Genomic DNA, 12413 nt, shown 5'->3' with positions numbered 1-12413 from the left:
TTACAAATGTATCCCCTTCTGCCCATATTTTTGTAAGTGGAACAATGTCAGTCTGGCACTGACAGTGTTCACTGCTTTAGCTGTTTTGTTTTCTCTAACCATTGTGGTCTGCTCAGCCTCACTGCTCACTTCTGTCCAGAGCAGCATCTCGAACTTATCAGAGGGTGTAAATCACAAAACACATTCTCAGGAGCGCAGCCTCATCACAGCCACCTGCACGGTGGAGCGCAGAGCAGAACGTCCAACTCAGCATGTTTCAGGAGCCTTTCAGCTCCCCTTTAATTTGTCCAGCTTGCTTCTTAAATAACAGTTTTGTGGGTTTACTGTCATGTAAGATGTTTCAGACAAACAGTACACTGTGGTTATCTAGTAAAAGCTGCAGGGGACTGTGTTATTGTCAGATAAAGCCAGTTCTGCTTAATAGGCCCCTAATGGATATTTAGGAGCAACTGAGTGCTCAAATTAATAATGTTTTTTTGTAATTTCATGTCTTTTCTCTTCAGAAGTGTTCTGGTCTGCTTCTGCTTGGGTGACAACCTGTTTTTATTTACTCATTTTAAGCTACTGGTGTAGATCATTTCAAAATTCATATTAGAATTTTACATTAAAATCATTTAATCAGCGCAGAGACTGCATCATAGAGATATTGATGTGAATTATTTATCTCAAAAAGCCATGACTTTGGTAGCAGTGCTTATAGATATTATATGTTTTTCCTACTAAAGGTTTTCAGTTTGATTTGTGTACAACTCAGTTCCAAAAAAAAAATTGTGATGTTGTGTAAAATGTCAATAAAAACAGAATGTAATCATTTGCAAATCTCATTCTCCCAAATTGTACACCTCATAGTAAACGTAATAAATGGTAAAACTAAGAAATTGTATAATTTTTGGAAAATTAAAAAGGTCATTTTGAAATTTTTTTTTGGCAGCGACACATTTCAAAAAAGTTAGAGCAGAGCAATGAAAGTTTGTAAAAGTATGTGGTAGGAGTAAGAAACAGCTGGAAGAGCATTTAGAAAAGTGCTATATAAGTGCAGTCCATTTACCATTTACCATAGTTTTCAGAGATGAATTAGAGTCAAAGAGCTCTTCAAGTAGTACCGTCCAGCAGGCTGAAGGATAATGTTCATCGTCATCAGCTTCCTTACATAAACTCAGAATCTCTCAAACTGTGAAGCAAATCAACAGATCAAGGTTAAAACATTACCATTAATATAAAAAATGGTGTTTACTTCTTTTTAACCATAATGAATTTACTACTGTGTGTTGTGCAGCTCGAAAGGCTGCCATAAAATTAGGTGCATGTTTCCAAATACCTGTAACATAATGCTAGACTCACTGTATGACCTTTCCCCATACATAGCTCCTGAGCTATACTGAGAGAAATGTAGATGAGACTCCAGAGCTTTTACGAGACTTGACGTAGAGATGTCGAAAGATAGCATCGCATTACGACATCATAAAACATGAGAAAGACACGAAGCGGTTCGGATGTCCAGGCCAAGCTGATGCATTTGTCATTTTAAAGAGTCACAAAGTAAGAGGGCCCTTTAAATTCCAGTAAATCTCAAATTTCAAGATTGGTCAGAGATTTAGGTGTCAGAAAATTTACCATCAGAACATGATGTCAGAGTCTGTTATGGAAAGAATGTGTGTCACTGAAAGGGAAAAAAATACTAAAGTCATGGCTACTAATATGGTAAAAAGCCTTGGTGTCCAAATGCAAAGGCCACTGCATAATTCCACCCATCATATCCCTCATGTTTGAAAATACATTCTAGTGCATGCTCTTTCATTTTTTGCAGTATAATTTGATTCTTTAAGATGCTCTGAATTATGCGTTGCAGCCATTAATTAATCTCAAAAAACTGATTAGTGTGTGAATAAAGGTCTAAAAATTATTTCTCTTGAGGAGGAGTGAACAATTTAGCACTTTGGTATGAAACATATTCTCACGTTATTTGTTTGGAAAATAATAAAGACAAACTAAAAATTAAATATACTATATAAGAAAACGTAACATAAAAAGGTATAAAAAGTGTTCTCTGTTGGGAGATTTACTGCCACCTGGCATCCACTTTTATTTTGAACAACCTAACTTGCGCATCTCGTCGTTTTTATTTTATTTTATAAAACATTTGAACACGTTTAAACGACACAAAACACACAAAACCACAAGACAAAATAAATACACAAAATACACTAAAAGTAGTGAGGAAGAAGAAGAATCGATCCAGGTGAACGGGATCGATTGATCGAGTCTGATTCCAGGGCTGTTTGCGCACACCTGGCCTGCCGCTCCCTGGAGCTTTCATTTTCCTGCTGCTGAACTCTGCCCTTCGCTACGCGTCACTTTTCCTCACAGGTGCCGTGAACGAAATGCGCTCAGGTCGGTTTCTTTGACTGGTAAAGTGAGCGAACCGAACTTTAAATGGTGCTCGGCCGCGTGTGACGTTCACGTACAGGTGGTTTAGGTGCGAAGGTGCCAAAGAAAGATGTTCTTGTTTCTGTTCGTTTTCCTTCAACTGCTGGGCGGCGGACATCTGGTCTGTTTGCGGAAACTACTCTCCGAACATGAAGAGACAGAAGGTTAGGAGTTTTACTTCTTTTCTTTTTTTTTTAACAACTTAATATTTTCCACCGACTAATTCTCCTTACACGTCTAAACGTTTCATAACTTGTGTCTGTGGCGCAGTGTTTGTTGACGAAGGGGACGCGAACTCGTTCCTGGGTCGCCACCTGCTGTTCAATCGCTTCGACTTCGAGATGTTCACTCCTGGAAACCTGGAGAGAGAATGTTATGAAGAGGTCTGCAACTACGAGGAGGCAAGGGAGGTCTTTGAAAACATCCCTCAAACTGTAAGTGACCTTTAAATAGAATATAATAATTATATATATATATATATATATATATATATATATATATATAATATAAATCCACCACGGCGTCACTGTATCTCACTGACGACTTGTATCTTTTACAGGATGATTTTTGGAAGAAATACACAGAAGGTAAGAGAGAACTAATGTAAACAAAGGGAGTAAAAATTATAATAATTGTGGTTAAAGAGTTACTTAATAAAACTAACATTTATGCAGTGAATTAGTGCATTTATTTCTTATATTACCACACAAGGATTTGGAAAGTTCTACATCTTGTTTTGCTACTTCTGTCGGGTACATCTGCTTTGAACATTCAACGTAAATTGTGTAATTTTAATCATTTTAGCTTCTGATCTGTCTTGTTTCGCATCTTTGCGTATGTTTTGATCCAATGGACACTTTTTGATATGTAAGGGGAAAAAAAAAAGAGGGTAAGCGTTGCAAAGTAGTTTAACAACTAAAATGTGCCTTGATTTGTACCTAGCTGCATTATTGTCTTTAAAATCCACTTTATCATCTGCCGAGTTCATAAAAGGAACAAAATTTCATGTCCGTTGCCATCTGCGCTGGTTTTACCCAACAATGCGACTTCACATCATAAACATGTTGCATCTCGATCTCGCTGCTTTAGTTTTATATTCTCTGATCATTGGAGGAGTGGTGGTGCAGAGGTTAGAGAAGGTGGGTCTGTTATTGGAAGGTCACTGGTTCAACTCCCCGCACTGTTAACGTCAAAATGTGTTGCCTCCACCCTCATTTGCCCAGTCTGGGCCCTTGAGCAAGGACCTTAACCCCCACCATCTGCTCCCCCGGGCACCCTAGATGGCAGCTCTCTGCTCCACACCGAGGGCTGTGGTAGCTCAGTGTTCTGTGGTTGCGTCAGGAAGGACATCCAGCGTAAAAATAATTGCCAAGTCTTCGTTAAAGGTAATTTGCTGTGGCGACTCCTGAAGAAGGGAGCAGCAGAAATAAGAAAAATAATAATTTTGCAGATCATTGGATGTCTTCCATGATTATCTGTTAGGCAGTTTAATAAACTTACATTGTTTAAAGTGACGGCTCTCCTCTCGGGGCCGTTTCCTCTCAATCAGCCAGGTGCAACGGCTCATTATTTTACTCGTTTGCATATTTATTGTGGATATTTGTTTTGGGAATGTAAATTACAAATTGATTTCAGTGTTTACTCATGATTGATTCCACAATTATTTATCCTAATTGATCTGCGGAGGAAAAAAAGAACGAAAACCATTTCAGGGTTTTTTTTTTTTTTTTTTTTTTTTTTTTTTTCCATCTTTACAAGCTAAAATATTTGCCTGTAAGTACTTGTGTGTCAGTGTTGGGATTTATTTATTTATTTATTCAAAAATAGAAATTAGAAGAGCTAATGGAACATTCTTCAGAAGTAATGAGTCTATTATTTTGTTTGATTTCTGTTAGGGAACCAAACTGTTCTGAAATTTCAGGTGAAAAAATAAATCCCTCCTGTGATAATTATTTCGTAGCTTGTAGCCCGGAGCGTATTATGAAACATAGTTTGAACATAATTTCTGATGATCCACAGATCACGCTAATGGCTCGTCTCGGGTCGATGTGACGGCTCTTTTGGTGGGAATCATTTCTGCTGTTGTGGCTGTTTTGATCATTGCCATCATGATCTGGTATTTCTGTCAAGGCAAATACAAGAGCAACTTTAGTCGTGGAAGGTGAGTCAAAGGTTGAATATTGTTTTTAAAACAAAGAGTACTGGTACTTATTGTCTTTTTATTGGTCCTTTTTCCTGAACTTTGTTGAAAAAACATGGATTTGTTAAGTGGATTCAGACTTGAAAAGATACGATGCTCTGAAAATAATTTGACCACAAGATGTTCTACAGATGTTGGTCTCTGTGGGAGTGAAACTACAGCGGGCGAAAAAAAAAACAAATTACAAGAAAAAGTGTCATGAGGTATTTCATGTGTTTACATACAGTCAAAAATATGACTCATCACATTCTGTTCCTGGACCTGACTGAGCTTAGCTGAATACTAAAAGACCAGGAAATTAAATTTAAGGATTTGAATAATCTACAAATAATTTAGCTATAAATGTGACATTTTAGAGCCTACAGGAATGCACTCGTAGAAATACCGAAGATTTCCACATTTATTGCTTTTGGATAAAGAACAGTGTTTCTCTGATTCAACACGCTCTTTAAAATGACTCGAATGACTGAAACAGTGCTCCTAAATCCTGGTCTTTGAGAGCCACATCCTGTTTTCGATATTTTTCTGCTTTGACACCTGATCTGAATGAATAAGTGATAATCAGGTTCTGCAGAACTTGAAGACCAGCTGAAGAGCAAAGAAAACACAAAAACTTGCAGGATGGTGGCCCTCAAGGACCAGGATTGGGCACCAATGGACTAAAACTATACTTTTTATATCTAACAAGGTTAAGTCAGGTCCTCTGGATGGATTCTTGTTGATACGTTTCATCTTTCATCCAAAAGACTTCTTCAGTCTGAGGCGCTGCAACAAAATCAGTCTTGTAAGCAGCACCTTCCCATGGTGGATCAACCTGTTTTCTGGTGACGGACAAAACTAGTAGTAGTAAAGGAGGACCATCAATCAGCCTAACAATTGATCGTTAGTGCCCTGATGGTCGCTTGATATTCACAGAGGGCTGAGTGATGCAATAACATTATAAGCAGTGTTGCCAGATCTCGCGATAGAAACAAGCAACCAGCTCTATGAAAACAAGCCAAAAACAAGCCCAACTGGCAACCCACCTACAGAGGCCATTTTTAAACCGTATAAACATACATTTATTATGGCATTACATATAAACAACAGCAAAATAATGCTAAACTCTTTGAATAACATACTTTTAAGCTCTGATTAAAAAAAAATGCATTTTGCATATGTATCAAATATGCAAATCATATTTTTTTCTGCATATTTAAAAAAAAAAACATCCTGACATCTGCGTGTAAGTGGAGCCCCCTAGTGGTTGGCCACAGTATGAGTGTTTGTTTGAGTGTGCGCCTCAAGTCGCCTTGTCAACTTGGGCGGAAGCGATGAACAGGAAACGGGGGCGTGGAAGGGACAAACTACCTACTACCACTCGTCTTTTGCTTTATTGTGCAGAGCTGGGAGATGATCAACTAGATTCACTCGGAAATAAAGTCAAGCCCAAATAAGCAACTTCACGTTCAAAACAAGCCCAAAAAACTGCAACCCGCGACTCACAAGATTTGCAAACGACTTTAGGGAAAAAAAAGCCCAAATCTCTTTATAATAAGCGGACTTGGCAACACTGATTATAAGAGGGGGACAGTTGAACACGGAGGCCTCCGCCCCTTTTTAATGATGGGCGGGTTCTCTTCACAAAGATGGCTTCCTTCCATAGTTGCTAAGTCCGCTAATTATAAGCGACTTTGGGCTTGTTTTTTTTTTTTCTTTTTCAAAAGTCGCTTGCAAATCTTGTGAGTTGCAGGTTGTGTTTTTTTGGGCTTGTTTTGAATGTGAAGTTGCTTATTTGGGCTTGACGTTCTTTCTGAGTGAAACTAGTTGATTTGCTTTATTGTGTGGAGCGGGGAGACAAAGACGAGTGGTAGTAGGTCGTTTGTCCCTTCCACGCTCCCGTTTTCCATTTATCGCTCCTGCCCAAGTTGGCGAAGCGACAGGCGCACACATAGACGTGTACAAATACGTCTGTGGCCGCACACCCCAAAAACTCATACTGTGGCCGACCACTGGGGGCTCCGCTCACACAGATGTCAGGATGTTTTGTTTTTTAAAATATGTAGAAAAAAAATTACATGTGCATAATGTATTTTTTAATCGGAGCTTAAAAGTATGTTATTCAAAGTGTTTAGAATAATTTTGCTGTTGTTTATGTGTAATGCCATAATAAATGTATGTTTATACTGTTTAAAAATGGCCTCTGTTTTACACAATGTGGTGGGTTGCCAGTTGGGCTTGTTTTCATAGAGCTGGTTGCTTGTTTCTATAACAAGCTCTGGCAACACTGCTTCTTTCACTCCTTTCTCAAACCATCGTCCCTCTCTATCAAGGATGTGCACATCTTCATCCCTGAAAGAGTGACCGCTGGCCTGCAGATGAGTGTAGACCGCAGAGTCCTGGACTGATTACTCTTCTGTGCTGGGCCATCGTTTTGTCCAGTGGCTGTTTAGTTTCCATGTTGTATAACTGATCACTGTTTAACAATGTTCAGTCAGGTCGTATGGACGGTTTCTTTTTTTTTTTTTTTTGCTGAGACGTTTCACCCTTTATCTTCCTGATAGGTGTGAAAATGACTGGGTAGCTGCTACAAAGGAGAGTTTGGTGGTCTCCATTAAATTAACTGAGTGGCAAAGAAGTTGCCTTCTCATTAAAAACCACGGAGAAGATATCCAGTTTAGAGTGATTTATTTGCTGTGTTTCTTCTGGTATTTACACACAAATACCTTCTTTCTTGTTGTTCCTTCTGGTGTTTACACAAACAGAAACTCAAACAGCAAGGCGTTGTCGGTGTCAGGAGAAAAAAATCTCCAACGCACAGCACGCAGCACTTTACAAAGAGCGGTGCGTTCACTAGCATCGGAACAGCCACGGTGCATTCAAGAGCATAGGAACCATGAAATTCAGAAACAAGCCATAACCAAACAGAACCGAGCTCGGTAAACAAGCAACTACACAACACTGTGCACTTTCTAACAGCTTTGTTAATAAAGGTTGAATGAATATACTTCATTAGAGTCAAAGTTTTTTGTTAAAGAGCAAGTCAGCCTTTCATTATGTTTGCTCTGGATGTGTTCTGTTTACTTTTCAAGTGCACAGCTGTATTTTTGGTTCTGTTATGCAGAAATAAAACTTTATTTTATTTTTCAGGCATTTCTTTTGTACAATTACAGCTGTTTGTTAATAAAGGTGCCCGTGTGACAACTGGGACTAAGCTTTGACTCAAATATATTTTTATTACTTTATGGAAAGAAAAATATCGAGATATCGTATAATTCATCTACTGAGGTATTAATTTTGGTCCATATTACCTAGCCCTAGTGGAAAGAAAAAAAATGTTTGCTGGTGATGAGATGCTTTCTGTGGTTCAAAACATCAAAGTTCATGCTCAGTAATCCAGGTAAAAATCCAACAATGTTCAGCCAGGTCATCTGGACGGTTTCTTTTTGTGCTGAGACATTTCATCCTTCATCCAAAGGACTTCATCAGTCCGAGAAGACACAAACTGACCACTGTCCTCCTGGCATTGAACAGCATATACAATATTACTTGGTTTGTGCCGGGGGAATGAATCAAACTCTGGAACAGAGCAAATTAACTTCCAATAGTTCTGTTTTGTACCTAAATGCATCAATTTGGTCATATAGTGAATGACAAAATGGTAACGTGGTCTCTCCCCTCACAGTTCCATTCAGGGGCGTCCCAGAAGGAGCAACGCTTCTCTAATAATGCAAAGGTTAGAAGAGGTCTCCAGACAGCCTGTGCTTCCTTCGGCATCTCCCCCTCCTCTGGAGGAAGTACCCCCCCCTGGTCTACCTTCATATTTTGAGGCAATCTCAGGAAACGGACCGCATGACGCACCGCCTCCTCCTTATCCTGGGTAATATGCACCTGTATTCTGAATGACTTTACCAGTCATGTTTTATTAATCCAAATGAGCCACTTGGATAAATTACATTTTCTGATCAGAACCTTTTATCTTTTGGTTTTAGCTCAAGACCTGGGAGTGTTCGGATATAGGATCTTCAGACAAGTCCAAATGAAATAGTTTTCAGCTTTATGTTGTATACGCTTTTATTTTTGTTTTCCATTTTGACAAGATTTTGAATGATGCTTTTCTACATCAATAATCTAACCCTGTTTCAAGATTTTAAATTATTTTTTTTACATAACAGAAGAAGGTGTTAAACTATTTTAGATATCTTAAAGGATCACTTGGAATTAAGGATTTTGGACCACCTTTGTAGGATCTACTGGTTTTTTAGACTGGCGGGAGTCTTTGCCAACAGTTTTTCCTCCACAGATTCTGAATGAGATTCAAAGTCTGGAGACATCTTGAAAACTTTGGGTGTGTTTGGTTCGGCTTTGGATGTTCTTGCCCGTTAAATCTCTAAACCCCATGTTCTTGGCAGGTTGTCTGTTTCCCTTTTAAAATATTTTCCTTTTAACCGATTGTGCTCCTGAAACATTTTTGTCTTCCTCTAGAATGTAAGATACAAATAGGTAAGAATCATCAAAGTTCTATTGATAATGTTTGGATGTAATTTTTTTTTTTTTAATCAGTGAAAAGAGCAATTCTTTACAATTAATAATAAAAACATCCAAGGGTTTGCAGTGAAACTTAAGCAGCTGTGGATCTTTCAGCCCTACAGTAAACGGAAACTAGCTTTTATCTTAAATATATGGTAATGTTTGAAGTTTTGTCTCTCCAGTTTGTGTCTTATTTAAAACTTCTTTCTCTTTTTGTCTTAAATACCTTGTAATTCTGCTGGATACACTTTGCAATACATTTGATGTAGGTTGTTGTTTTTGAATATGTAAAAAAAACCTGAATTTGTTTATAGTGGGAGCTTTAGCTTGCTGTAACACTATTTGGGCTTTACAGGTGTTTTATATAAGCATATACAGCAAAACCAAAGATAATGTGAAGATTTAATACCACAGCACAGCTGTATTGGTTGCTGTGATGGAGGCAGACTGACATGTACATTTGTTCCCTTACAAGAAAAGATGTTAACAAAAGCTGGTTTCATTTACTTGAAGGTAAATCTAAATGAAGTGCAAAATGTTTTTTTTTTTTTTTTGCTCTGGTTTTCTTAGGTTTAGTGGGTTTCACTGTTTATTTTCACATAGGCATCTTTACTTTTCGTCTTTGAAATGTGCATATTTTCTTGCTGCTACAGTATTTGGTGTTATGTTGTGTGTACTTATATACAAAGTCCTTTATTTTTCCATTCGGTGTCTGTTATGAATTATTAAATGAACTGTGATCATATAAGCTGTTTTACGTTGTTGTTTTTTTTAACTTTTGGAATTGTATTTTACTGAAGATATAAAACTACACCCTTTCATGAACTGAAACATGCATCTAACACAAAAGCTGTAGCTTGAATGGATATTTTGTTGTAGGAATTATTCACTAAATTCTCACTGGTTTCATTGAACCAGAATGGTCTGTTAGATTTAAAAAGAGTGAGAATTTGGGATTCTATTAAGTGTTGCAAAACATAATTAAAGCAGAACTATTGTTAAGTTCTATTTATTTTCAAGTCAAGTTTGTCATTTCCATCACGTGGTACATGAGGTGGAACGAAATTATGTACTTAGGGTGCCAGTTACATCCAAAAATGGCAAAATATAAAGTGTAAAAGGAAACAGTGTATAAGGATCTAAGATATAAACTAAGATATACACCAAACGGTATGCTGAAAGAAGATCTACGCTAAACACTAATGATGCAAAACAATATGGCATGTCAACAGCAGCCTGAACATGAGTCTGTGGTGAGCAGATGGGTATTAATGAATGCAGCAGCATGAGATGAGCAGCCTGATAATCAGCAGCACATATACGTCACATCAACAATTAAAGTGGCATTATAGTGATTTTTTTTTTCTTTTTTAGCAGTTTAAGAAAACCATTATTTAAAGTTTTCTTTGTAAGTTTTATACACTCTTACATAGATGTGATAAAAGATTGAACTACTGGCATAAAAGCAACATTTCAAGTTGCCAATAAGCTGTTTTATTGAACAGCTAGAATTGCTTTCTGAATGTTTTTTTTTTTCCCCTGTTTTTATCATGTTTTTATTCCGGCTCTAATCCGTTTTAGTTTAAATCTTTTGGCACTTTTGTGTACCAGCAGCCCATCACAAAAACAACTTATTTCAACAATTTGTAAAAACAAATATGTAAAAGAAACGGGGATAAAAGTTTTAGAAAATACTGTAATACTTTAATACTAAGGTGATCCCTAAATAGGTGAAGACTTGTCTTATAGTATCAGCTGAAGAATGATGAATCTTTCAGGCTCTGTGTTGGTTGTTAGATTTTTTTTATTATTATTATTACTTCTTAAACACATTACTTTTCAAACTTCAATTATTTTTAACTCATCCTACAAAAAACTTGTAAACTCACAACTTGACATCTTTAACGGTAATTAATTTTAAGCCTAAACTTCCAACTGATGTTAATTTTAAAAGAAAGAATAAATGTTCACTTTGGCGCATGAATTAATTATTCTATAATCATATTTTGTTCACTCGTAATTTTTCATGTATATGTTTATCCTTAGATTTATTATTTTCATGCATGGTTCTGTACAAGGTATATATGTTTTTTCTTGGCTAGGTCACATTTGTAAATGAGAAATGATTCTCTTAAGCACCTGGTGAAATCTTATTTTGGCCTTTCCCTCTTCAGGAGTCACCACAGCGAGTCGTCATCCTCCATCTCACTCTGTCTTACTACAGCTGACTTTGATTCCTCTTCTTTCAAGTGCATACCTCCACCTCTCCAAGTTCTCTTCCACCTGTTCCCTGCTCTCCCCACAGATCACAATGTCATCTGCAAATATCATAGTCCATGGGGACTCCTGCCTGACTTCATCTGTTAGTCAGTCCATCACCAGAGCAAACAAGAAGGGGCTCAGAGCGGATCCTTGATGCACTCCCACCTCCACCTTGACTATCTGTCACTTCTACAGCACATCTCATCACTGTCCTGCTGTCCTCATACATGTCATGTACCAGTTTAATATACTTCTTTGCCACTCCAGATTTCCTCGTGCAATGCCACACCACCTCCCTCGTTTTCCTGTCGTATGCTTTTTCTAAATCCACAATAAAGTTCTTTCTGACCCTTTCTGTACTTCTCCATCAGCATTCTCAAAACAAAGATGGCATCTGTGGTGCTCTTTCTTGGCATGAAACCATACTGCTGCTCACAGTCACCTCTTGTCTAAGTCTAGCTTCCACAACTCTCTCTTAGATCTTCGTGTGGCTCATCATCTTAATTCCCCTGTAGTTGCTACAACTCTGTATATCACCCTTGTTCTTAAAAATGGGCACCAGCACACCACTTCTCCATTCATCAGGCATTTTCTCACCCTCAAATATACCATTGAATATTTGAGTCAAAAACCTCACTGCCACCTCTCCAAGACATTTCCAAACCTCCACTGGTACGTCATCAGGCACTGCCTTCCCCTTCTTCTTTTCAGAGCTTCCTGAAAATAATAGGTCATGTCTGCCTCAACAATCTTATTTCACCCCACTATTTATTAAAGAATGCTCTTCTACGTTAGTCTATAATATTTTATATTAAAGTTCTTAATTGTTGTTGAGTGTAATTATAAGTTAAGCATCATTGTTGTATTAAAGTTCATGCTCAAAAATCCAGGTAGACAATCCAACAAAGTTCAGTATGGTCATGGATGGTTTTTTTTTTTTTTTTTAGACGTTTTGTCCTTCATCCAAAGGACTTCTTCAGTCAGAGGAGGCACAACAAACTGAGTCCCACAAGCA

At 37.6% G+C, this 12413-nt stretch overlaps 1 protein-coding gene across 1 annotated transcript; it reads left to right on the top strand.

Moving 5' to 3' along the window:
• Positions 1-2348: 2348 nt before the first annotated feature.
• On the top strand, positions 2349-9574 carry prrg4 (proline rich Gla (G-carboxyglutamic acid) 4 (transmembrane)). The gene is made up of 6 exons (XM_037697465.1): positions 2349-2591; positions 2698-2861; positions 2987-3014; positions 4447-4588; positions 8292-8486; positions 8599-9574. Exons 1-6 carry the CDS (start codon positions 2498-2500, stop codon positions 8624-8626), a joined length of 651 nt encoding a protein of 216 aa, XP_037553393.1. The 5' UTR covers positions 2349-2497; the 3' UTR covers positions 8627-9574.
• Positions 9575-12413: the final 2839 nt, after the last annotated feature.

This window comes from Nematolebias whitei, chromosome 2 (assembly GCF_014905685.2).
Source record: "Nematolebias whitei isolate Nwh7 chromosome 2, NemWhi1, whole genome shotgun sequence".
Classification (NCBI taxonomy): Eukaryota; Metazoa; Chordata; class Actinopteri; order Cyprinodontiformes; family Rivulidae; genus Nematolebias; species Nematolebias whitei.
Note: the sequence above shows the minus strand (reverse complement) of the source record. Positions and strands in the feature narration are given on the sequence as shown.